This window comes from Quercus suber, unplaced genomic scaffold (genome assembly GCF_002906115.3).
Source record: "Quercus suber isolate HL8 unplaced genomic scaffold, Cork oak 2.0 scaffold_100, whole genome shotgun sequence".
In the NCBI taxonomy this organism is placed as follows: domain Eukaryota; kingdom Viridiplantae; phylum Streptophyta; class Magnoliopsida; order Fagales; family Fagaceae; genus Quercus; species Quercus suber.
This window is the reverse complement of record NW_027069565.1, coordinates 259027-285116: the sequence shown is the minus strand read 5'-3', so window position 1 is coordinate 285116 and position 26090 is coordinate 259027. Positions and strand designations below refer to the sequence as shown.

At 38.7% G+C, this 26090-nt stretch overlaps 2 protein-coding genes and 1 long non-coding RNA gene across 4 annotated transcripts; 2 read left to right on the top strand and 1 right to left on the bottom strand.

The window, feature by feature from the left end:
* The first annotated feature begins 1774 nt into the window (after nucleotides 1-1774).
* On the top strand, nucleotides 1775-2719 carry LOC136068134 (uncharacterized). The gene has a single exon (XM_065774864.1). It carries the CDS (start codon nucleotides 1775-1777, stop codon nucleotides 2717-2719), a length of 945 nt encoding a protein of 314 aa, XP_065630936.1.
* A 16777-nt stretch (nucleotides 2720-19496) lies between these two features.
* On the bottom strand, nucleotides 19497-22995 carry LOC111992699 (protein WALLS ARE THIN 1). The gene is made up of 6 exons (XM_024024560.2): nucleotides 22645-22995; nucleotides 22445-22507; nucleotides 22238-22354; nucleotides 21716-22121; nucleotides 21033-21184; nucleotides 19497-20165 (listed from the first exon to the last, which is right to left on the bottom strand). Exons 1-6 carry the CDS (start codon nucleotides 22827-22829, stop codon nucleotides 19985-19987), a joined length of 1104 nt encoding a protein of 367 aa, XP_023880328.1. The 5' UTR covers nucleotides 22830-22995; the 3' UTR covers nucleotides 19497-19984.
* A 1014-nt stretch (nucleotides 22996-24009) lies between these two features.
* Nucleotides 24010-25433, top strand: LOC136068123 (uncharacterized). 2 transcript variants are annotated; one of them, XR_010629531.1, is made up of 3 exons: nucleotides 24010-24208; nucleotides 24388-24442; nucleotides 25235-25433. It is a non-coding gene; the product is annotated as an uncharacterized LOC136068123 (long non-coding RNA). The 2 variants fall into 2 exon arrangements; XR_010629530.1 differs by lacking the exon at nucleotides 25235-25433 and adding an exon at nucleotides 24580-25227.
* Nucleotides 25434-26090: the final 657 nt, after the last annotated feature.

Below are 26090 nucleotides of genomic sequence, written 5' to 3'. Positions count from 1 at the left end.
TACGTTTAGGCGGTGCTCGATGATATCTGCAGGAATCCCCGGCATATCTTCATGGCTCCACGCGAATACATCGAGGTTGTTTTTCAGGAAGCGAATGATTAATCCCTTCATTTTTAGGTTTAGATTCATCCCTACTTGAGTTGTCTTCGAGGGGTCCTCTTCGACTAATTCCACTGTTTCTAACTTCTCCCTGATTTCGGCGGACTTATCTTCAATCACCCATGTATGGTTTTCTCTGGACGCCAGGACCGCCTGATAGCACTTCCTTGCCAGGATTTGATCTCCTTTTACTTCTCCAACTCCCTGTTCTGTAGGATCGCCTGTAGCACTCCCTGTTCTCAATATTCATTTTTGTTTTACCTACTTTCCTTCGTTTGTTGTGCTTCTCTAACTTAATCATCGGAGGCGTTGTGGGCATCGCCCCACCGGTGACTCTTTCTTTGTGTTGTACCCCAAGGCCAATACCAGCAGAGGACAATCTCATTCTGGACGAACATCCTGTCTGACGATCTCAGCATCATCAGTTTGGCGCCATCTGTGGGAACGCATTAATCTTTGGACGATCGGCTCAGGAATAATCTTCGGACGATCGGCTCAGGGACGTTGTTCTATTATAACAAGATGGAGTCCAGCTCTAATCCAGATCCTGCTGCATTGGCCCAGCAAATTCAGGCGCTGGCAGCCACGGTGGAGAAACTCACCAAGCAAAATCAAGAAATGAGGCAGCGGTTGCAACAGAGAGATAGCCACAAGGAAGTTAACAGGGATGAGGACGAAGACAGTCATAGGAGACGCGCCAGCACTCCTGACGAACCAAACTCAAGTTTCCTCAAGGAAATGAGGAAAGAGATGGATGAGTTACGAAATGCAATCAAAGGAAAGACGGATCTAGGAGTAGATAGGATCGTCAGGCAATCTGAATCACCCTTCACTGCCGCTGTCCAAGAATGCCCAGTACCCTCCAAGTTCTGTCTGCCCCAGCTCGAACCCTTTGATGGGCTGAAGGATCCATCGGATCATCTCAATACCTTCAAGACAACTTTGGGTCTTCAACAACCCCCTGATGAAATACTGTGTCGATCATTCCCCACAACCCTTAAAGGAGCAGCCCGGGAATGGTTCGCCAAACTGCCTACTTCGACCATTGACAACTTCGAGCAACTAAGCAACTCTTTTATTCGTCACTTTGTGGGTGGACAACGACCAAAAAGGATAGCTGATCACTTGCTCACAATCGAGCAAGGGGAAAAAGAAACTTTAAGGTCCTATGTAACGCGCTTTACACGAGGAATGCTGGAAGTGGACGAATCTGACGACAAAGTGCAGCTCACAACCTTCAAAGCCGGGTTGAAATCCAGAGACTTCGTGGCTTCCCTAGCAAAAAACCCTCCCAAATCTATGGCGGAAGCACTACTAAAAGCACAGAAGTACATGAACGCCGAGGATGCGTTGGCAGCCATAGACAGGACAGAAAAGACAAGAGAGAAGAAGAAAGAGAAAGAAGACGACAGGAGGGGGCAAAAAAAAGATCGGACCGACCGACGAAACGACGACGGAAATAGGCGAAGGGATGATAAAAACTCTCGACAGATGAAGTTCACACCGCTGATAATGCCAGTCGATCAGATTTTGGCTGAAATAAGGGAGTGGATGGGGTGGAATAAAGACCATTGCAGGGGGACCGTCCATAGAAGGGTCGTCCAGGTCCCTCAAAAAATCGTACCAAAGGCAGGTAAACAGTGTTCACAGCTCACCTCCCGTTAAGCAGAGACGAATGGACCAAAATATGTATTTCTCAGAGGAAGATGCCAGGGGGATCAAGCAGCCTCACGATGACCCACTGGTAATCATGATCATGATCGAAGGATTCAACACGAGAAGAGTTTTGGTAGACAATGGCAGTTTAGCGGACATTATTTACCTATCTGCCTTTCAGCAATTAAAGGTAGATCCAAACAGACTTCGACCATTCGAATCACCCGTCGTCAACTTCAGCGGGGATAAGGTGTACCCCCGCGGTATTGTGACGTTGTCTATAACCGCCGGATCATATCCCTTCCAGGTGACTAACAGGCATAATTTTTTGGTCATGGATTCCCCTTCGTCCTACAATGTAATCATTGGACAACCTACGCTTAATCTGTGGAAAGCTGCTACTTCAACCTTCTGCCTAAAGGTAAAGTTTCCTACAGAACAGGGAGTTGGAGAAGTAAAAGGAGATCAAATCCTGGCAAGGGAGTGCTATCAGGCAGTCCTGGTGTCCAGAGAAAACCATACATGGGTGATCGAAGATAAGTCCGCCGAAATCAGGGAGAAGTTAGAAACAGTGGAATTAGTTGAAGAGGACCCCTCGAAGACAACTCAAGTAGGGATGAATCTAAACCCAAAAACGAAGGAATTAATCATTCGCTTCCTGAAAAACAACCTCGATGTATTCGCGTGTAGCCATGAAGATATGTCGGGGATTCCTGCCGATATCATCGAGCACCGCCTGAACGTAGACCCAAAAAAGAAGCCCATCCAGCAGAAGCGGAGGGTTTTTGCTCCCGAAAGAAACAAGGCGGTGACGGACGAAGTGAACAAGTTACTCACTGCCAACTTCATCCGAGAAGTTTATTATCCAGAATGGTTGGCCAACGTCGTCATGGTCAAGAAGGCCAACGGAAAATGGAGGATGTGCGTTGATTTCACCGATCTAAACCAAGCCTGTCCAGAATAGATCAGTTAGTTGGCTCTACTGCTGGGCACAAGCTCCTGAAGTTCATGGACGCATTTTCGGGATACAACCAGATACAGATGGCTAAGGAAGATCAAGAAAAAACTGCCTTTGTCACCAACCAAGGGCTTTATTGCTACAAAGTCATGCCTTTTGGCTTGAAGAATGCAGGTGCCACATACCAGAGGTTAGTAAATCAGATGTTCAGGGAACAGATCGGGAGAAATGTAGAAGTATACGTCGACGATATGCTCGTCAAGAGCAAAGAAGAGCAAGATCACCTGGACGACCTCAGGGAAACGTTCAACACGCTTAGACGATACTGCATGAAGTTGAATCCCTCCAAATGTGCTTTCGGAGTTTCATCAGGGAAGTTCCTTGGGTTCATGGTTTCGCGAAGAGGAATTGAAGCAAACCCGGACAAAATAAAAGCCATTCTTGAAATGTCTTCACCAAGAACGATTAAAGAAGTGCAATCGCTCACGGGCCGAGTCGCAGCCCTCAACAGGTTCGTCTCTAGAGCAACGGATAAGTGCCTCCCTTTCTTTAAAACCCTGAAGAAGGCGTTTTCCTAGACGGAGGAATGCGAAGCAGCGTTCCAGGATTTGAAGCGATACCTGAGTAACCCTCCACTATTAAGTCCGTCCAAAGAAGGCGAAGATCTTTTCCTGTACCTGGCAGTATCCTCCACAGCCGTAAGTGCTGCTCTAGTAAGGGAAGAAGATAAGAAGCAACTCCCTGTATATTACGTCAGTCAGGCCTTCCAGGGAGCCGAGGCTCGTTATCCACGAATTGAGAAGATCACCTTTGCACTAATTGTGGCCTCCAGAAAACTTCGTCCCTATTTCCAGGCCAATCCAATCAAAGTAATGACAGACCAACCCATAAAGAAAGCCATGAACAAGCCTGAAGCAGCAGGACGAATGGTGCAGTGGGCGATTAAGCTCAGTCAGTTCGATGTCGAATACTGCCCCCGTACAGCCATAAAAGCCCAAGTGTTAGCAGATTTCGTAGCAGAATTCACCACCAACAACCAGGAAGAAAACCGGGAAGACATTTGGACGATTAATACGGATGGTTCGTCCACACGAAACGGGGGAGGAGCAGGCGTCGTTATTGTTTCCCCCCAGGAAGATGTTCTCAAATATGGGGTTCAGTTGAAATTCCCCGTAACCAATAACGAAGCGGAATACGAGGCCCTTCTAACTGGACTCAGGTTGGCTCAGGCATTGGGAGCTGAAAATGTTGTGATCAAGAGTGATTCGCAACTCGTCATTGGACAAGCTAGGGGAGACTTCAAAGCAAAGGAAGCAAGAATGCAAAAGTATCTCCAATTGACGACCCAACTAATCAACAACTTTAACCGTGTCGAGTTCGTGCAGATCCCACGCGAACAGAATGAAAAGGCTGACGAAGTGGCACGAAGCTCCTCGACGGATGTTCCAGACGTGACCAACAAATGGAAACTAGAAGAGCAAAACCTCCCCAGCATCAAGGAACTAGAAAACTTCTCTGTACACAACTCTCAAGGATGGACGTTCCCGATTCTATCCTTCCTCAAAGATGGACGGTTGCCATCAGACACTGAAGAGGCTAGGAAGATCCGCAAAAGAGCTGCCCGATTTACCATACTGAATGACCAACTCTATAGAAGAGGCTTCTCTCAACCCTACCTGAAGTGCCTTGAGGAAGAAGAGGCCAGGTACGTCCTCGAGCAGGTGCACGGGGGAATTTGTGGAGACCACATGGGGTCAAGATCTCTCGTCAGAAAAATCATGCAAGCAGGCTACTTCTGGCCAACGATGCAGCAAGACGCATCAGATTTTGTGAAGAAATGTGACAGCTGCCAGAGATATGGGAACATTCAGCGAGTTCCAGGAGAAAGAATGACGACTATCTCCTCGCCCTGGCCCTTTGCGCAATGGGGGATCGACATCATGGGCCCCCTACCGCAAGGAAAGAGACAAGTAAAGTTCTTGCTGCAATTGATTATTTTACAAAATGGGTAGAGGCAGAAGCTCTTGCAACGATCACAGAGGCTCAGGTACAAAATTTTGTCTGGAAAAATATTATTTGCAGGTTCGGGATTCCAAGGACGATCATCTCTGACAACGGTCGTCAGTTCGATAGCCAAAAGTTCCGATCATTTTACTCGGGCTTAGGGATCAAGAACAAATACTCTTCGCCAGGGCATCTTCAGGCCAACGGGCAAACAGAAGTAACTAACCGGACCCTGCTCAAGTCCATCAAGTCCCGGTTAGTGGGGGCAAAGGGAGCGTGGCCAGAGGAACTACCAGGCGTCTTATGGGCTTATAGGACGACGACAAGAACACCAACAGGAGAAACCCCCTTCAACCTAACATATGGCACGGAGGCAGTCATCTCGGTCGAAGTAGGCCTCACAAGCACCAAAAGGGAATTCTTTGACGAAAGAAGCAACGAAAAGCAGTTAAGAATGAACCTCGACGGTCTGGACGAAGTCAGAGAGCAGGCCTCCCAGAGAATGGCCAGGTACCAGCAAAAAATGGCGAGATACTACAATCAAAGGGTAAAATTGAAAAGATTCAACGTCGGTGACCTCGTCCTCCGAAAGGTAACCTCAGCAACGAAGGACCCTGCACAAGAAAAATCAGACTATTCAATCTTCATTTTTGTTTTACCTACTTTCCTCCGTTTGTTGTGCTTCTCTAACTTAATCATCGGAGGCGTTGTGGGCATCGCCCCACCGGTGACTCTTTCTTTGTGTTGTACCCCAGGGCCAATACCAGCAGAGGACGATCTCATTCTGGACGAACATCCTGTCTAACGATCTCAGCATATCTTCATGGCTCCATGCGAATACATCGAGGTTGTTTTTCAGGAAGCGAATGATTAATTCCTTCGTTTTTGAGTTTAGATTCATCCCTACTTGAGTTGTCTTCGAGGGGTCCTTTTCGACTAATTCCACTGTTTCTAACTTCTCCCTGATTTCGGCGGACTTATCTTTGATCACCCATGTATGGTTTTCTCTGGACGCCAGGACCGCCTGATAGCACTCCCTTGTCAGGATTTGATCTCCTTTTACTTCTCCAACTCCCTGTTCTGTAGGAAACTTTACCTTCAGGCAGTAGGTTGAAGTAGCAGCTTTCCACAGATTAAGCGTAGGTCGTCCAATGATTACATTGTAGGACGAAGGGGAATCCACGACCAAAAAATTGTGCCTGTTAGTCACCTGGAAGGGATATGATCCAGCGGTTACAGACAACGTCACAATACCGCGGGGGTACACCTTATCCCCGCTGAAGCTGACGAGGGGTGATTCGAATGGTCGAAGTCTGTTTGGATCTACCTTTAATTGCTGAAAGGCAGATAGGTAAATAATGTCCACTGAACTGCCATTGTCTACCAAAACTCTTCTCATGTTGAATCCTTCGATCATGATCATGATTACCAGTGGGTCGTCGTGAGGCTGCTTGATCCCCCTGGCATCTTCCTCCGAGAAATACATATTTTGGTCTGTTCGTCTCTGCTTAACGAGAGGTGAGCTGTGAACACTGTTTACCTGCCTTTGGTACGATTTTCTAAGGGACCTGGACGACCCTCCTATGGACGGTCCCCCTGCAATGGTCTTTATTTCACCCCTTGCATTCTGTGGATGGGGTGGTTGACCTTCGTTTCTTCGGAAATCCCCTTGTTGTTCTTTCTTGCCATATCTGCTGGCTTCCCCCCTTTTCACGTATTTTTGGAGTTTCCCTTTCTGGATAAGCTCTTCTATCTTCCTCTTCTTTGCTCTTGACGAAACGGTTGATCGTCAGCCCATCAAAGGGTTCGAGCTAGGGCAGACGGAACTTGGAAGGTACTGGGCATTCTTGGACAGCGGCAGTGAAGGGTGAGTCAGATTGCCTGACGATCCTATCTACTCCTAGATTCGTCTTTCCTTTGATTGCATTTCGTAACTTGTCCATCTCTTTCCTCATTTCCTTGAGGAAACTTGAGTTTGGTTCGTCAGGAGTGCTGGCGCGTCTTCTATGACTGTCTTCGTCCTCATCCCTGTTAACTTCCGTGTGGCTATCTCTCTGTTGCAACCGCTGCCTCATTTCTTGATTTTGCTTGGTGAGTTCCTCCACCGTGGCTGCCAGCTCCTGAATTTGCTGGGCCAATGCAGCAGGATCTGGATTAGAGCTGGACTCCATCTTGTTATAATAGAACAATGTCCCTGAGCCGATCTTCCGAAGATTATTCCTGAGCCGATCGTCTAAAGATCAATGCGTTCCCACAGACGGCGCCAAACTGATGATGCTGAGATCGTCAGACAGGATGTTCGTCCAGAATGAGATCGTCCTCTGCTGGTATTGGCCCTGGGGTACAACACAAAGAAAGAGTCACCGGTGGGGCGATGCCCACAACGCCTCCGATGATTAAGGTAGAGAAGCACAACAAACGAAGGAAAGTAGGTAAAACAAAAATGAAGATTGAATAGTCTGATTTTTCTTACCCTCCTAGTTATTGTCTGAGGGTATATATAGAGCCTTTTGGTGCCCTTCTAGCCGTTGGCTGGGTCATTATGGGGGTGTTATTGCTTGGGTTCGTAACGCCTGGACCAGATGTCAGGTTAATCGGCGTTCCTTCAACGGAATTGGTGTTTAATGCTGCTACTCGTAACGGTCGTCCTTAGCTTGAGTTGGTCAGGTGGCATTCTTAGTGCTGTGATGGTAATGATCTCGTCCTTATTAATCGTCCACCGCAGATGGACGATTTTACTAATTTCATGGGCCCATCAATTTGTTTGTTTTATTTTTGCACCGAACTAATCACACCGCCCCGCTATGGTCAACCGAACCTGGTGTAGACAGGTTCTTACCCTTCACATGTGTGGTGCAATCAAGCATGAGGGGAAACCACATTCTATAGGTGTGGTGCAAAATTCCCCCCATAACCGATCGCACCGCACCATGTACATGCCTAATTATAATGAGTAAAGAAGCAACATGTTCACAAGATGATGGAATTAAACAAAACCATAGTTGTCAGTACCATACAATACGTGATACGTATCGTATCATCTGTAAAAAGCTTCATATTATATCGGTGTATCGTAAGTGCTCATGAATCATACGATACGATGTGTGTATCATATGAATCGTAACATATCGTAAAATTGTACGTATCGTATGATACATAGACAAATGCTTTAAAATGATATTTTTTTGTTAAAATTTGTACTTTTATTTCAATATAACAAATTGTTAGACTTGTTTTAAACACAAAATTATTAGGTTACTTAATTTAACCTAATAAAATAATATATTCATAAGTTTTTTTCCCCCTCTCTTTCTTCTATAAAATTTGGACCACACAGTACACACTTACACTTCACTTTAATATTTACAAATTTATATTCTATACTATGAATAAGATATTAATTGAAAATATAATTTTTTTTTTTTCATTATTGCTATAAGTCCAAGAAACTAGAATGCCAAGAATATTTTTTTTAATTATTAAAATAAAAAGAACAAGAAAAGATAGTAAATGTTAATGACAATGAAGAAAATTTTAATGAAGAAATAAATTTACAAAATGATAAACTTGATGATAGGTTTGACTTAGACATGGTTGATTAGCCAATATGATGTTCATGATGAAAATAAATTAATTTTTGGATCATTTGTAATATATTATCTCTTCTGAATTTAAGCAATTTGAATATGTATGTTATGAACATGTGCTAGTTTGATTTATTTAGTTAGCTTGTTAAATATTATTACATAAGTGATAAATAAATTAGTGGGAAAATTATAGTAAACCCACCTGTGGTTAGACCCGTTTTCACTTTACCTACCTGTAGTTCAAAACTTAAAACTTTGCCCACCTGAGGTAACTTCCATTAGGGACCTGTTACCCACCTCTCCCTTTGCCGTTAGAAAAACATATTTTTAGAGAAAACAAACATAACAAAAATAAAAAAGTTAGGGTTTTTGATTGCTTAAGAACTTCTATAAGAACAAATTGAAGGAATAGCTCACCAATCAAATATGCTATAGTTCTAAAGTTCTAAAAAACATACAAAAATAAGAGAAATAAAGATCAAATGTGCTATAGTTCTAAATTTCTAAAAAAGATAATCCATTATTCAAAAAATAAAAAAGATAATCCTAAAACCCAACCAGTTTTAAAAACTACCAAATAAGAGGGACTGATAAGATTCTCTCCAAATTCCAGAGAGAGAAGCAGATCCACCACTAATCTCTAATCTCTAATCTCCCAACTCCGATCTCAACTAATCTCCCAAATTCAATTTCTGCCAATCTCCAACTCCGATCTCCCAAATCAGATCTCCGACTCTGATCTCTGCTGATCTCTATTGTTGTCAGTGTTGCCAAACTTGCCCTTTGCCAAAGCTAACTTATTCTCCTTAACAACCAAATCCACAATCCATAAATCCACTTGTTTCTTTTAAGATCGAGTCCCAAATGATACGTTGTTGACTAGGTAATTTGTGGGTTACGATCGATTTAGATACTTGATGTTTTGGATTTGATATTTCAAGTGTTTTGTTACTGTGGTTACGATTCAGAGTGGGTTTAAAGTTGGAATTGGGGATGGGTTTACTATTGTGGTTGGGATTCGGAGTTGGTTTGAAGTTGGAATTGGGGGTGGGTTTGAAGTTGGAAGGTTCCTTCCCTTTTCTTGATTGGTGGTGTTTATAAGTTATGTAGACAAGGACTAAGAATTAGGAGAGGCACGAGCACCACCTAGGATCGCCACTGCGCCACCAAACCCATGGCTAATCTACCACAATCCAAACCCATGGCTGGATTTCTCTTTACCTCCTTCTTCGGTTGTTGATTGCTTATCTCTATCTCACTCTCTTTTGTTAATAACGTTGCTGGTTGTTTTGAGATTGTTGGTCTTCTTGTAAAAATTAGTTCACAATTTTGAGTTGTTATGAGATTGTTGATATTGATATAGATTAAAAGTGATTTCATTCAGCCCTTTGATTTGTATGCTATTCATATTCCTCCACTTTGTTCTCATAGAAGTTCTTAAGCAATTAAAAGCCCTAACTTTTTTTATTTTTGTTATGTTTGTTTTTCCCTAAAAATATGTTTTTCTAACAGCAAAGGAAGAGGTGGGTAACAGAGCCCTAATGGAAGTTACCTCAGATGGGCAAAGTGTTAAGTTTTGAACCACAGATAAGCAAAGTGAAAACGGGTCTAACTACAAATAGGTTTATTATAATTTCCCATAAATTAGTCATTAGCTAAATATATTCAAAATTTATAATGAATATATCCTTTATATATGTATATCTATAATTTTTTTATAAATTTATTAAGTGTTTGTGTATCTTATGATACATGATACAATACAATACATAATACGGAAAAATAAAAAATCAATTCACAATACGATTTACGTTTTAACAACTATGAACAAAACTATGACATTTGATGTATGAATAAAATAATTTGGATATGACAAATGAGTAATAAAAAATAAAAATAAGTGATAAAGTTAATATCGTCAAGCTATTAATATTTGATATTAATAAATAGAGTTTAGAAAGTAAGCGCTTGGATTGTGTTAATTGGAGGAAGGGCAAGCAAGATAATACATACATGTGTTCCTTGATATCAAGCCTAGTCGCTAACAATATATATATTTGATATTGGGGCTTGGATCTTTAAAAGATGTTAACGGGACTCGTGATTAATTTGTAACCCAAATTAAGCAATTGACTGGAAGTTTCTTCCAAAATCCATTTTGTGTAAATATGCGCTTCTGTTAGGGAACCTATTCGGTGAAAGATGAGAAGAGGAAAAAACTCACATATCTTCCAAAACTAAACCAAAATGGGTTGTGAGCCTCGTTTCAATGAGAAAAAAAAAATATGGGCTTAAGCCCAATGCTGATTTTCAAAAAGAGAAACGAATCATGGGCCCACCGATTAATGTTGATAATATTGTGAGTTGTGATTCATGAACTAGAAAGATCCAGGCCTTGAGCCCAATCTATAATGCAAGAGAAGAACGGGTCATAAGCTCATTCAATAATGCAAATCAAAAAGGGTATACAATAGCAAAAGTGGGCCGTGAGCCCATTTCAAGAAGTGAAGAAATGTGGACCCTTAGTCCAACCTGTTATGCACAATAAAATTTTGGACAAAAGACCCAGGTAATTGTTTGAAATTGGGATCTTTTAGGCTTTAAAAAAAAGTTTATCCCAAAATTTATTCATTTTCTTCCTAAAATGTGATGGGTTGACATGGGTTAACCAGTGAAATTGCAACATACGAACTGTAAAAAAAAAGTCCTCATAGGGACCAAAATCAAACAAGGACCATATTCAATTGTCCAAAACTGCAATTTACCATTTTTTTTTTTTATAAAAAATGGTAAATAATACCTAGGCAAAAATACTTGAAATGTAGTTCATGTTAAGTTTCGTTCCTAAAATTTAAAAACTTATAATTTTTTCCTTGAAAATTTAAAATGTCAAGCATTTTGTTCTTTAGTCCAATATCATTAGATTCTTTGTTAGGGGGTCTAACGAAATACATATTTTATGGATGAAAATAAACCTAAACTATATTTTAAGGGCACAAAGGATATTTTATTATATATACACCATGTTTTATTTTTGTCCTTATTACCTAAAAGGAGTGACTGGAAAGACAAAATGTAAAAGATATTTAATTTTTTAGAGGAAAAAATATAATTTTTTTAAAATTTAAGGACAAACGGAAAAATGTTTCCAATCCTCTTAAGAAATATACTGCGGGGTACAAGAACTTAAATAGAGTATTTGCCCCACGTGTCATACCCATAGCCAAGGAGGCCATTACCATGCCAAGGAGGTCACGCGCTCAGATAATAAGGCCATGTCAATGACATGTTACCAGAGGAGGTCATACCGCAGAGAAAGAGTTTCGGGGAGGGGGTCAGCCCTGACATGACTGAAATGATGGTGGCTGCCATCACATTTAATGCATTCCACCAAACCTCTTGGCTGCATTTATGTGGAGAAGACCCTTGAATAGTGCTGCCTTGGCTGTCCCAACTCACAAGGGGCTTGGGAAGGTGTCTAATGAGACAAGCACTCAAGTAGTGGCCTGGACGATCAACAAATGGAAGGCTAAGATTATCTAAAGGGAGCTATATAACGTAAGAGACCCTCTAGGAGAGAGGATCGAAAAAATCTGTGGAGAACACAGTGTCGCAACAAGAGCTGAAATTGTATTTAAGTCCAAAAGAGCTAAATTCAAGAATCATTCTCCTTGGACTTCGCCAAGGAAGGATTTCCTTACTTTAAACTTGTCTTTCTTTGCTGTCTTAATATCTCTGATCCATTGTGCATGTTGCCTAAGTCATTGAGGCCTAGCTTTTAAGCCCATTCTCTACAAATTCATTGTGGGGCTCTTTGGACCTTAACCCATTCATCATTTGGGCTTAAGAGCCAAAAACCTGTCCTTACATATACCATTAAAAAATAAAAAAAAACATATTTGACAAATCTTTGCTGACCTTCTCTTCTACACCTGGAGAGCACGATTGCGAAAACCTTCACACCACAACTAGGTGGTGCAACCTTTTCCCCTAACAAATCTTCCCCTTAGTTTCCTTTGTAACCCTTTCTACCAATCCATCAAGAGCACTATGTGTTAATTGTTTTCTTTCCTTTTCAGTACCTCATCTCTTTTCAATTCCCCATTTTTCTTTGTTCAACCTAGGGTTTATAAACCATAGGGTTCATAAATCATTTGTCCCTTAAAATTATTTTCTTCCTCACAATGTAATTCAATTAATCTTTCATGTTCTGATTACAAATCGTATCCTTTTTTGCAATTTACCAGGTAGTAGCTTTATCCCCCTATTCATAAAAATCCCCAATTTCAGCCTAAATTCAATACCTTATTTATTAAGGTGGTATATTCCTTAATTCTCACCTCACTTGTCTTCCTATCTATTCCATTGGCTTGTAACTATTATCCCACACACTAGCGTTCTTAGATGACATCACTTAATTCCACTATTCAGCTATAGACCAATCATCTTCTCTGGCCTCCACTCCCATACCCTTAAATTGCCTTTTCTTGCTTCGCCGAAGTTTCTTTACCCCTTATCCCAAGAACTTATTGCTTTGAAACTCCAACTTGTTCTTCCTTCAGACTCCCCAAGCAAGAAATCATGGGGCTTTGCACCACGCATATCCATTTATATAGCTGGAAACTTTTTCCATATGATTTCTAATAATTCCTCTTGTTCATCGTTGAATTCACCAATCAAAGATAAAATGCAATCATTCCACTCTTTTGCTTATAAAGAAATAGGACTAGAAAGTTCCTCTCTAAATCATATACCTTCATTGCACAATCAGAAATATCCTAAAAAATACTTCTCCACCTACATTTCCTACATATTCAACTCATAACAAACACTCCAACATCTCCTTTTAACCTTAATCCTATTCCTCCAAACCTACCCCAACCTCCAGATATACATGACCACAAACTAAACCCCAAACCCAACATCAAAACCCCTCCTTTCAACACCATGAAACCTAGCCAAAATAATAGAGAAATTGGATGGAGGGATAGTAGTGATTTAGAGGCTTGGATAGATGATGAGGAAATGGGAGTTCACAACTTCCATGAAAACAATGCCATTCGTAGAAGGGGTCCAATTATCTAAATGGATAGAAAGTCTTTGGAGCGAAAAAGAGTCTTTTTGGAGACAATGTATTGTGGGTTATCTTCTTGACAGAAAGTGTTTCCCTGTGCGAAGAATGCACTTTATTCTAACCTGAGCCTCGAGACTCAAAGGAGGAATCAGAATAGGGGGCAGACAAAATAATTTTTATATAATACACTATGAATTTCCATCTAACCAAGAATACATTCTTCAAGAGGAACCCTGGTTTGTTGATGGAACTTTACTAGTTGTGGAGCGATGGACCCCTAACCTCACACTTAGCCAAACAAACTATTCTCTGCCACTCTGTGGGTACAGATTCACAATCTCCCACTAGAATACCATGATACTAATTTTGCTCATTTCCTTGGAAACTTGATAGGAGAATTTGTGTCTATTGACTGGCAACCCACATTTCCATGAAACATACGATTTATGAGAATTCGAGTTAAGATTGACCCATGGCTTCCACTAATAGCTGGCTTCATTCTTAAAAGGGATGATGGGCAATAAACTTGGGTGGAATGTAGATATGAAAGAGTCTTCAAGATTTGCAAAAGATGTGGAATCATAGGTCATGCCCATTCACAATGCCATATGGACATGTTTGATATAGAAGAACTTTTGAGAGACCAGGCTTATCGAATCCGAGCTCAATACCCCATGGAGTTTGCTCTTGATCTAATGGAAGTAATGCACACTGATGACATCAGAGCATTTCATAGGCATCCAAGCCGTAGGACCACAAGGGTAAGGTATGATTCTAGCTCTAATCCTAGTCATACTGAACCCAACTAACCTCAAACACAACCAACACATCAGCACACAAATCAAACTCAATCACAACCAGTACACCAAACAAACCAGCCCCCAAATCAGGATTTTAGTACACTACCACATCCTCCAAATACCACAACGGCTCACCATTCCTCTACTCTTTCTAGATTTGATAGATTCGTGGTAACCAATTTCAATGATTTAGATGTACATCACTAAGAAGCTAACCACATCACTCCTAATAGTCCAACAAATGATAGCTTTTGGGAAAATAACCTTTTTATGGAGTCAGAACATGAACTTGATCCACTAAACACCCCCAACCACCTAATCCCATATCAACCCCACAACCGACCAAAATGCAAACCAATCTGAATTTTGGATGCCAGCAAAAGGCTCTAATCTAAGATTTGTTGATGTTGAAGAAGGTTTCAGTGGATGGACTAATACAGAAATTGTTAGTATGGATTGGGAACCAGCAGCACCATGCAACATGAAATGTGATGGCTGCCAAAATTTATGTGTAGAGCTATTTCTAGTGTAGAGCTGCCAAAATTTATGTGTAGAGTTATTTCTAGGCTTATGAGGATTCAAATGAGACAAGGTGGAATGGGCATTCTCATTTTCAAGTGGGGAAAAGTAGTGAAATAGCAAATGATCCTGATGAAATCCAAATCACAACTGGTCATCCTACTAGGATGGAACAAGCTGATCCACAGGAGAGCCCTTGAAATCAAGGAACTATTGACAAGCAGAATTCACACAGCAGAATGCATAATTTGGAATTAGAAGCTCATAGGAGCATTGACAACCCATTCTTAATGGGAATAAAGATGATGGTCTATCTGTCTAATACACAATCCCTTGCCTATATTCTTAGTTTGGTTCAACTGCTTTCTCAGAACTCTTTACAATCAATGGGCCTCTTTGTTCAAAAACTAGTCCCTCTGTGGTTGTATAATACTCAAAATATTTTTCCTAACCACTCAAATTCAGCAGCAAACCGACTTCTTGGAAGGCAAACGAGAATTGTAATTGAAGATAATGTTCCATGTAGGCTTACATCAATGGAAGGACTACCTCATTCCACACACATAAATTTTGTCTCAAGACCATCTTCCCCTAAGAGATAGCATGATGAGGAAAAAAGAGAGACAAGTAGAGTTAATAGGAGAAGATTGAGTCAGGAGTAGTGGAATTTTAGCAACAGTACTCGCAACTTGGAAGAAGATGCCGATCAAATAATTACCTCACTTCAAAGCATTGAGTTTGAGAATAATGAGTTTATTCTTAGACTTAGATTCATAGGGCGATCAACTTAGGTTCAAGAGACTAAATTTATCTGGAGCAAACAGAATGCAAGATCTCAACATCAGCAGAGTATAGTTACTAATCTAATGCAACTTTTGTCTAACATAAGGCTTTCACAGGCAGCCCAAGAAAGGCCTCTGCAACAATCTTCAGGACATTGGTGTGGAACAGTAGAGGCCTCGGCAAAACCTCTACAATTCAGCTTATCTCAAAAATTGCTAAAACTACCAACCCTTCTATCTTATTTTTAATGGAGACAAAGCACAAGAAAGGAAGGGGAAAGTATTGGACCCATAAGTGAAATTTTGAAAATTTTTGTGAAGTAGAAAGAGTAGGATTATTTGGGGGGCTTTTGTTGTGTTGGAAAAATATCAATTTGATTATATTAGATGCCTTAAAAAATTTCATTCATAATAGAATGAAACATCCTACTTTTGGTTTGTATTATTTTACTTTTGTTTATGGGCATCCAAAAACCAGCAAAAGGAAGGAAATGTGGAACCAATTTGTCTCCCTCCAAGAGAATATAAATGGACCTTGGATTTGGAGTGGTGATTTCAACCAGGTGTTATCCAATGGAGATAAACAATCTTCAACCTCCAAAAAGTGCCCAGGAGCATCAAAATTACATACTTGTCTACAAGAAACGGAAATGATACCATTACAATTAACTGGAGTCAAATACACATGGAAAAATAAAAGAGATAGGGATGCTCTAGTCTTGGAAAAATTAGACAGAGCTTTCATTTACAGTGCATGGTTACATACTTTTGAACATTGCACTCTTGAAGCCTAGCCTATCATGGTATCTGATCATGCACCACTAATTTTAGACATCAACAACATTTCATCTACAGAAGAAGGTTTCAGATTCTACGCGATCTGGCTAATGCACCCAAGATGTAAACAAATATTCTAGAAAGAATGGCAGTAAAAAATTTCAAGTTCCACTACTTACATCCTTAAATCTAAACTGTACAATGTCAAGCAAGCTTACATCACTTGGAATAGAAATGAATTTGGAAATTTACACCATCAACTTTCCAAAATAAAGGAGGAGCTTACATTTATATATAGAACCATAGTGACACTCCAAAAATTGCCTAACAAGAACAACAAAAACAGAAAGAACTCCAACAACTTCTAAATATGGAAGAAGTGTTTTGGGCACAAAAGCAAGGAATGATTGGACAAAAAAAGGTTACAGAAATACTAGATACTTCCATGCTATTGTTCGTAAGAGAAGAGCAACCAATCACATCACAAAAATCAAGAACCACTCAGATCAATGGATAGATGAAAATAAGAAATTAAGGGAACATATACAACAACATTTCCAAAGTATCTTCCAATCAGAATCAAACAAAAATATAGAGATTATTATGGAGGTTTTGAATACATACACACTACTAGGACTCTCGCACCTACATAAACAAATATTGGATAAAGAGTTTGATATAGAGGAGATTAAAGAGGCTACTTTCAAACTGGGTTCTTGGAAAGCACCAGGCCCAGATGGCATTCCTGCAATGCTCTTCCAAAAATGTTGGGATACAATGGGACAAATAGTAATACAAGTAACATTAAGCTTTCTCAAAACATGCTACATTCTTAAGAAACTCAATAACACGTTTATCACTTTGATTCCTAAAAATCTCAATCTGGAGGAAGTCTGTGAGTACAAACCTATCAACTTACACAATGTGGCATACAAAATTGCTGCAAAAGTCTTAGCAAATAGACTAAAACTAATCATTGATGATCTTATCAGTCCTCATCAAAATGCATTTGTTAAGGGTAGATCGATCATTGACAATATCATTTTGACTCACGAATTACTCCACACAATTAAGAAAAAAAAAAGGGAAGACTTCATTTTGTTGCACTGAAGATGGATTTGAGCAAAGCTTATGATAGACTGAATTGGAATTTTATTGAAGCCACACTTCATAAAATAGGTTTTATCCAACAATGGACTTAATTGGTGATGCAATGTGTTAGCACAGTGACATACAACATTCTAGTCAATGGAGCTCCTACAGAAAAATTGAAACCCAATTGTGGTATAAGACAAGGTGACCCATTATCACCTTACATATTCATTATCTACACAAATATTTTTTCATGCATGTTGCAGGATTTAGAAGTTAAAGGCATGCTAAAGGGAGTGGAAATAAATAAAGGAGAGCTTCCTATTTCACACCTCATGTTTGTGGATGACATTATCATCTTCTTCAAAATTGCCAATCAAACTATAGACAAGCTGAGCCAAACCCTTCAAAGCTTTTGTGAAATGTCGAGTCAAAAGATAAATGGTACCAAATCAGTCATGGTAGTTAGTCCCAACTGCGATGAAGCTATAAAAGAAGACTTAGCCAGAAAGTTGCAAGTAAACATTAAAGCAAAGATTGTGAAATATTTAGGGATCCCGGTGGACCCAAGAACAACAAGGAGAGAAATTAGCAACCAAATCATTGATCGGCTATAAAGTAGACTGCAAACTTGGAAAGGTAAACTCCTATCATCTGCTGGGAAGCTAACTCTAATTAAATCGATCATGCAAGCCATGCCAATATGTTCTATGTCGATCCATAGATTACCAAAAGACACATGCAACAGAATTGATAGAATCATTAGAGATTTTTGGTGGGGGAAACACTATAGAAGTAAGGAAATTACATACCATAGCATGGGATATAATTTGCCAACCTAAGGAAAAAGGAGGTGTAGGTATTAGGAAGACAGGATAGTTCAATCAAGCCCTCCTAGCCAAACAATACTGGAGAATAGCTCAGAATCCTTAATCACTACTAGCCACTACTCTTAAAGGAAAGTATTTTCCAAAAGTTCCTAACCTTTGGAGTATGGAAAGATGTCTAGCTTCTGCATCCCAAATATGGAAAGGAATATGGAAAACAAAAGAAACACAACTTTCAGGAGCTAAATGGCAACTAGGAATGGGTGATAACATTAAATTAAGGGATCCGCCATGGTATAAACCTCGTAATGAAACAACATTGTTGGAATACCGACTTGACAAAGGCACAATTCGAGATCTTATGGATTTAGAAACAAGTACTTGGAAAGCTGAACTCATTGCAAATATATATGACACAAGAGTTGCATGAGGGATTATAAATACCCCACATTCAAAGTTTGGAGCTCTGGATAAATTTTATGGTCTCATTCAAAGAAAGGGATATACAAGGTTGACAAGGGATACAAATTAGTTACTATGGAGCAAGATGGGATAGCTAATTATGGTATGAATGGAATGAGTTGGAAAAATCTTTGGAAACTACAAATCCCATACAAAATCTATATGTTCTTATGGAAATTGTTACACAATAGGTTACCTACTAGAATGGAGCTAATCAAAAGACAAATAATGGTTAGTCCCAAATGTGTAATGTGTGATCAAGAAGGTGAAACGTTGGTTCATCTTTTTCTCAAATGTCATTTTGCTAAAGTTTTATGGTTTGTCTCGTCTCAGAACATTCGATCTGATGCTATTCCATCTGTTCGACAATGGTTGATAACCACTCTTGAAAAATACAAAGCAGGTAATGGACAGGATGATAAAGTTCTTAAAGATATTAGTGCCACTCTTTGGGTGATTTGGACCAATAGAAATAAGGTTATCTTTGAAAATAAAACTGCTGATGTTCAACAAGCCATTTCAAACACCAAAAAACTCCTGACAGAATAGAAAACAGATTTAGATGATTGTCTCCAAAATGGTTCAACAACTGCCGTAATTGTTGAAAACCAGATTTCATTTCAAAATCAAAATTGGCAAGCCATAATAATAGTTGACACAAAAAAGCGTTCGTGCGAAACTAATTGGAATGGAAGTGCCTTTGTGATCAAAAGTCGTTTAGGCTAGTTGGTTCGTAAAGGTTGTTATTCATGGCACTCCTGCAATGATGAGAACAACCAATTATCCATAATCAGAGAAGCATTATATGAGGCATGGATGCAAGGTTTCAGAGAGATAATCATTTTTATAAAATAAAATCAAGGAGTGAATCTAATTCAGACACATCGCTTTACTAGCTAGCTTGGAGAATGTTCACATCATGGATGATATCGCAACATTAAAAAAGATGATTAAGCACATTCACATCCAAGTTGCTCCTCAACCAGTGTTCCAAGAAGTTCAGGGACTAGCAAACATGGTGACAATACGTTTTACAAGGCTCTCCTAGATATGATTTTATTTGGCGGTAACAAAAAAAAAATGCCATTGTATAGAATTGGGGAAAATTCTCAATAAATTATAGTTATTGAATTATTTTGAGGATTCTCAATAGAGGAAAAAAAATTGAGACTTTTCAAAAGACAGGTTTGGCTTTAACAATTACCCGTTTCCCTCTCCCTTGTTTGTGTGTTTGTTTTTTGTTTAAGAGAGAGAGAGAGAGAGAGAGAGAGAGAGAGAGAGAGATTTGGCCTCAACAATTGAAAATGTTGGCGTGGTACAACTTTTGGATGTAGATTGTAGTGGCTTCTAGCTATCACCGTTTTCACAGTGACAACGAAGTAATGGTTGGATGAGAGGAGATTTGCTAGAAGATGTTCTCTCAGACATTGAGGGAATTGCCAAATTTTCTTTAGTAAACTTGCTCTCTTCATTTTTACCCCACACGACAAGGTATAGTCCAACTACAATCAACACTGCTCCAATAACCCTGCACAATTAAACAAATAACAAAAACATTTTTAAAAAACATTTTTTTTTTTTAATGAAGCCATAAAGGGAATATGCCAAGAATCTGTATGCCAAGCCACTGAATTTTCTTAGTCTGATTTACCAATAAAGAGGATTTTTCTTGTCGGATTGTGGACATGGAAAGCTTATGATATACTAATATATATGATGATGATAATGTATGACATGACAAGGATCAATGAAACACTATATAACCAATCTTTATGCCATTGGTTGTACGCATAGATGCATGTGATATCCTGCTATGTTAATATTAAATGATATTAATTTTTTTTAGAAGAATTTTTTTTTTTTTTTTTTTTTTTATATATATATATATATATATAGAGTACTAAGCGAAAGATGAGGTAATTCATAAAAAATAAAAAATAAAATCACATATGGGTGTAGAATGTCACTAGGTCAGAAGAGATATTAACTTAATATAAAGTACTTCAACCATGCTAATTAGGCTCAAAACTTGATCCATGGGAGCACAGAGAGGAAACTGGCTTCACAAATGGGATCCCAACGGGCAATTACTAGACCTCAAGAAGTGTAAAAACAACTTTTTTACAAAAATTTTCGTAATGGCTATTATGACTTGACTTGCTGGGTAGGTAATAAATGTAGTTTTAGTGTTAAATTCAGGTGAAATTGATGTTGTTCCACTCATATCAAGTCATGTTAGTAATTGCAAAAAATGTAGCTCTCTCAGTATTATTCTGCTAAACTTTCCTTAGAGCATGTTGTAGCTCTCAATGGTGATGATAAGGTTTTTTTTTTTTTTTAATTAAAAAAAAAATTAAAAGAGGAGATAAATATTCAAGGTAGAGATGAGACCCACCCTCCCAAGTAGAACTCTTCACCTAAAACAACAGAGGCCATTACAGCTACAAGTAAGGTCTGTACAGGTAGATACACCGAAACAAATACCGGTCCGGCCCGGTCAATAACCCATGTTTGTGCTGCAAATGACAATGCTGAAGCTACCACTCCCTGCAACCACCAATATGCTATGTAATTCCATAGAGTTCATTTGGAAAAGGGATAATAAAACTCACCAAATTTAAGTTGCCACAAGGATTATAAAACATGCTATACTGGTTGCTTGTGTGGGTGTGTGTGTGTGTGTGTGTATACATTAAATAGGATGAAAAATGAATTTCAATTTAAATGGAGAGAATCTAGTTATAATTAAGATTTTATGTCTTAGATCTCCCACATTATCATAAATTTAAATAATGTTACTGTGAACAAGATTTGTAATATTTGATATGAAGCATGAAATTTATTGATTTCCAATAGAGAAATTCCTAATACCAATAATTCGGGGGAAGGAATGCCAGGATTTGTTAACTTTCACTTATCACTAGCTACACAACTATGGTCAAGTAACCAGGTCTTTGATCCCACTTAACTTGTCTGTGATGATCCTGAATTGAATTAGCTTATACTCTCATAGGACAGTGATATAAAGTAATGCTTCCCTTGAAAATGCAGAAATATCTGGTTTTCAGATTCACTTACCGTATAAAAAATACTGGAGAGCTCACCATCAGAGTGAACCTGCCAGGCTTGCAAGTCTCTTTCAAAGCTTGCTGCAATTACCAGAAATTGCAAAGTACTAAAGAAGCAAGAATATGATGTAACTGAAAGCCGAGCTGGGTATTTCTTCAAGAGGGGTGCCTGTACTACAATCCAACCAGACCAACATAGGCAGTGAACAATGAGATAGATGCAACCCAAGGTCCAATTCTTCCCCTTGGCATCTCCTAACGAGACCAAAAAATGTGATTGGTGTAAATGTGAAGAATTTGGTGCATAAATGGTTGGCCCCTTGTAAAGGGTAATGACTAAAGCTCCAGCAACAGAAGCAATAGTTCCAACCACCTTAGCAATACCATCTTTTCTGTTCAAGTGAATTTGCTCAATTCTGCAACCCAACCGTAACAGTAGTAGACCAATCGCCAATAGTTTTATGTTAGTAAATAATAACCTATTTAGCTTGAGGATTTAGAGTTTAAAAAGGCTGAGTGATAAATTGCTTGCCTGAGTACCACAGCCATGAGAAAGGTTACAGCAGGAACAATATTCTCTGTGGCAGAGGCAAAGGTTGGTGAAGTATTGTCCAAACCCAACAGATACAATCCTTGATTACATGTTATCCTGCCGGTACCAAATACCAAAATAGTAAGACAAATTTTGGGAATCTTGTATTCACCAATATAACTTCTTTGTATAAGATTAAGATCTTACCCAACAAATCCGAGGAGGAAGAATTGTACCAAAAACTTAGTAGCTAATGGTGGCCTGTCTTTCCTATATACACAAAAGTTCAAAAAATTCCAAGGAATTAGAACACAAAAAAGATTTTTAACTTTCCCGGGCAATTGGAAAACTATGAACACGTACAATGAAATACTTCACATATGTTAAAATAGATCTCAACTGCTTACTTCTCTAGAAAATATGCAAAAGGAGCTAGTGCAAACAGTGCGATGATGTTCCTATAAAGAGGGAAAACAAGCTTGCTTACACCCATATTAAGTGCAGCTCTCAAGATGATATGGTTCCCTGCATAACCAAACTGCCAGGCGGTCATGACCAAGTGCAGCATGGCACGTTCAGGCACCTTAGCCATTCTCTTGGCAAGTGCTGAAAAAAAATTCCAACAAAATATCTATGTCAAAAGCATGTAAGCATGGCATATGCACTGTGTGAGAGGTAGAGCTATTATAAATTTAGTTGCCCTTGGCTCCTTGCCCCTTGAAGGGATAGAGTACTCAGAGAGACACAAGCTGTCAGTGAAAAAAAAAACATTATAGTCTTTCTGGCCTGTTGTGCATTCACATCGATCTGGCTGGGCATCCTGACTTTTTAACTAAAGTATATATGATTTAAAATCGATAAAAAATGATGAATTTAATTATTTAATTGTTATTCTAAAACAATTGTTATATAATTATGGAGAACATTGTTCACTAGCATAACAAGTATACGGTTAAGACGAGTGAATGAGTGATATACGTGGATGGTTTTATCAATTATCAATAGTTTGAAGAAAATCATTATTTTTGGCTGAAGTAGGGAGTGGTGACTCGGAAGATATCTGGCAGTCACGTTCAAACAAGATTATTTTATTTCTTTCTTCGTAATGGTTGGTTTGATTGCTGGATAGAACTATGCTAATATAGCAATCAAAGGATTACAATAATGAGGCAAGAAGCAACACGTCTCTAACGTAAATGCCCTCTTGATATTGAGGACAAAATAAATAATTTAGACTAGCCTCTGAGCAGGCGCTCACGCGCGTGCTCAGAGACTTCTATTTTTTGGGTAAGGGTTAATTTAGAGCATTTATTATAATTTGGGATTACTACATTTTTCAATCACAAAAAAAAAACCTAGGGGTGTGATGAGTATCATGTGTGGAGAAATAATTTTTCATCACACCCCTAGGTTTTTTTTGTGATTGAAAAATGTAGTAATCCCAAATTATAATAAATGCTCTAAATTAACCCTTACCCAAAAAATAAAAGAGCCTTTGAGCACGCGCGTGAGCACGTGCTCAAAGGCTAGTATCTATACTACTATTTAAGGGGCTTCCCCTGTTTGGGTTCCTCATTTTGGATGCCCAAAGTACCCTCATCCTACTCACTTACAAGTTTTAAACTAATGAGGATAAATATGTAAGATAAATTGCCAACTATTGTCCTAAATTTTAGTTTTTCAAATAGAAAACTACCAATTATTTAGCATGTTCAATTTAAGATAATCGTCAATTACTATCTTAACTCCCAAAAACAAAAATGCCTAGAAAAAAGGAGCCCACTCTCCCGGACATAAACACAAATTCAATGAATAGTGCAGTCTCCTAATTCTTCAGTTTTCCTCTAAAAGAAAAGAAAAGAAAAAGAAAAAAGAAAAAAGATCTTCACTTTTGACAAAAATTTCCCCATTCTCTCCCATGTTGGCTGTCCTTATTTCCTCTTCATTAGATTAATGGCCACTACAATAGTGGTAAGTGTTTTGATCCAATTTTTTTTTTCTACATACCTTTTAATTTAGACACTGTCTATTAACACATATATCTCCTTTGCACGTCCAGTCCATTGGTGAGGTGTTGGCTATGTAACCATGATTCTATTGTTTGGAATGTTTGATAGTTGTCCTAATTTTTACTGCGTTTTCTGATGCAGCCACACAAAACACGCTTGATGATGCATCAAGTAGGGAATGACAAGGGCTGCTAAGGTAATTTACTACTTATTGTATGAATTGGCCTTATTTACAGTGTTGTTTGATGTTGAATGTTGTGCCTACCTGATGGTAAAATATTACTATTTTGCGAGTTTGGAATCTATTTTGATTTGTATAGAATTTTTGGGCAGTGATAAAGGGGGAGACAGTGACCCAGACATTCTCACACATTCACTTACACCTTCTCTTAGAGAGACATAGTGAGAGAAAAGGGAAATTTTTTGCTTGCTATTGTTTTTGAAGTGTTCATTTTAATAAGTCTATGGCTTTTTGGTGTACTATTAATTTGAGAATTCTAGGTGAGATCGGTTTTTTCTTTTTTTAATTATTATTATTGCTATGTGAGATTTGGGTACCTGGATTTTTTGCGAGAGCTTCTATGTGATGGTGGATTTGAGGTGTAAAATAACATTTGAGCCTTGGAGAGATTTACTGAGAACAAGAGGGAGATGAAAGGGAAAATATTGGTGGCTATTCTTTCACTTATCCTGATCTTCCTGCCTTCTCAATTATTATTTACTTAGAAGATCTCTTTCTGTATTCTTATTTTTGCTCTTTCTCTTTTTACTATTTTTGTCTTACTTTGATCTTTGTTCGTTAAATACTAGGTATATTTATTTAACTTAGTTTAGCTAGACAATCTCCAACATTCTTTTTTAAGAAACAACAATCTCCAACGTCTAACGCTATGGATTGAAATATATATTGAATAAAAACAGATGATTTCGTCAGTTGTTTCTTTGTTTCCAGAAGTTGCAATGTTTGACATAAACATTTTGTGGGCAGGTAATAACAAAGATCTCTTTCTTGCGGATAAACAGCTAGGCTAACTAATAGAAGTGGACTCCATTATCTCAATTGCAACAAAAAATTCGAGGATTGGAATGCTTTAAATGATGTTAGACATTGTATAAATGGATTGCTTCTGAAGCTAGAAAGTTTACATTGAACTCAAAGTCAATGCAAATTTTGAGTGTATAGCAATGGTAGCCATCAAAATCAAAATAAATGTGTAACATGAATATAAAGTGGCTAATAGTATAATTTGTATAGCAACGCTTTGGAGAGAGAAATTCTAGAAGTTTAAAGGATTGTAAAAAATCTGGTCTTAACCAACAGTTTTTATTTTTCTAAATTATTTGTCTAAAATGCCTCAACGTTTAATCACACATTCTTTGTTATTGGAGAAGCTAGCCTCTTTGCACCCGCATAGCGCGCGCTTAGAGGCTCTTCTCTATGTTTTTCCAAATTACAAAACCTTTCAGTCATCATAATTCGAGGTTAATGCATTTTTCAAACACAAATATACTTAGAGATGTGATGGGATGTGACACAAAATACAATACATCATGGAAAGCTTATTGGAAATTTCACAATGAAAATTAAATTTCCTACCAGCCAACATCATGAGAGGAAAACTTGACCAATTAATGGAAATATAAAATGTGCAATAATAAGTTCAAAGAATGTTGAAAATACAAAATAGATCAGTGAAAAATAAGTCTTCAACCATGAAAATTATAAAGCATTAATGTATATAAAAATTAGCCCATTTTCATCGTTCCTGTGGCTGTGAACAATGTGAACCATTTGCACTCAACCTATCAAATAGTGCACATATTGAAAAATATTTGTGGGACCA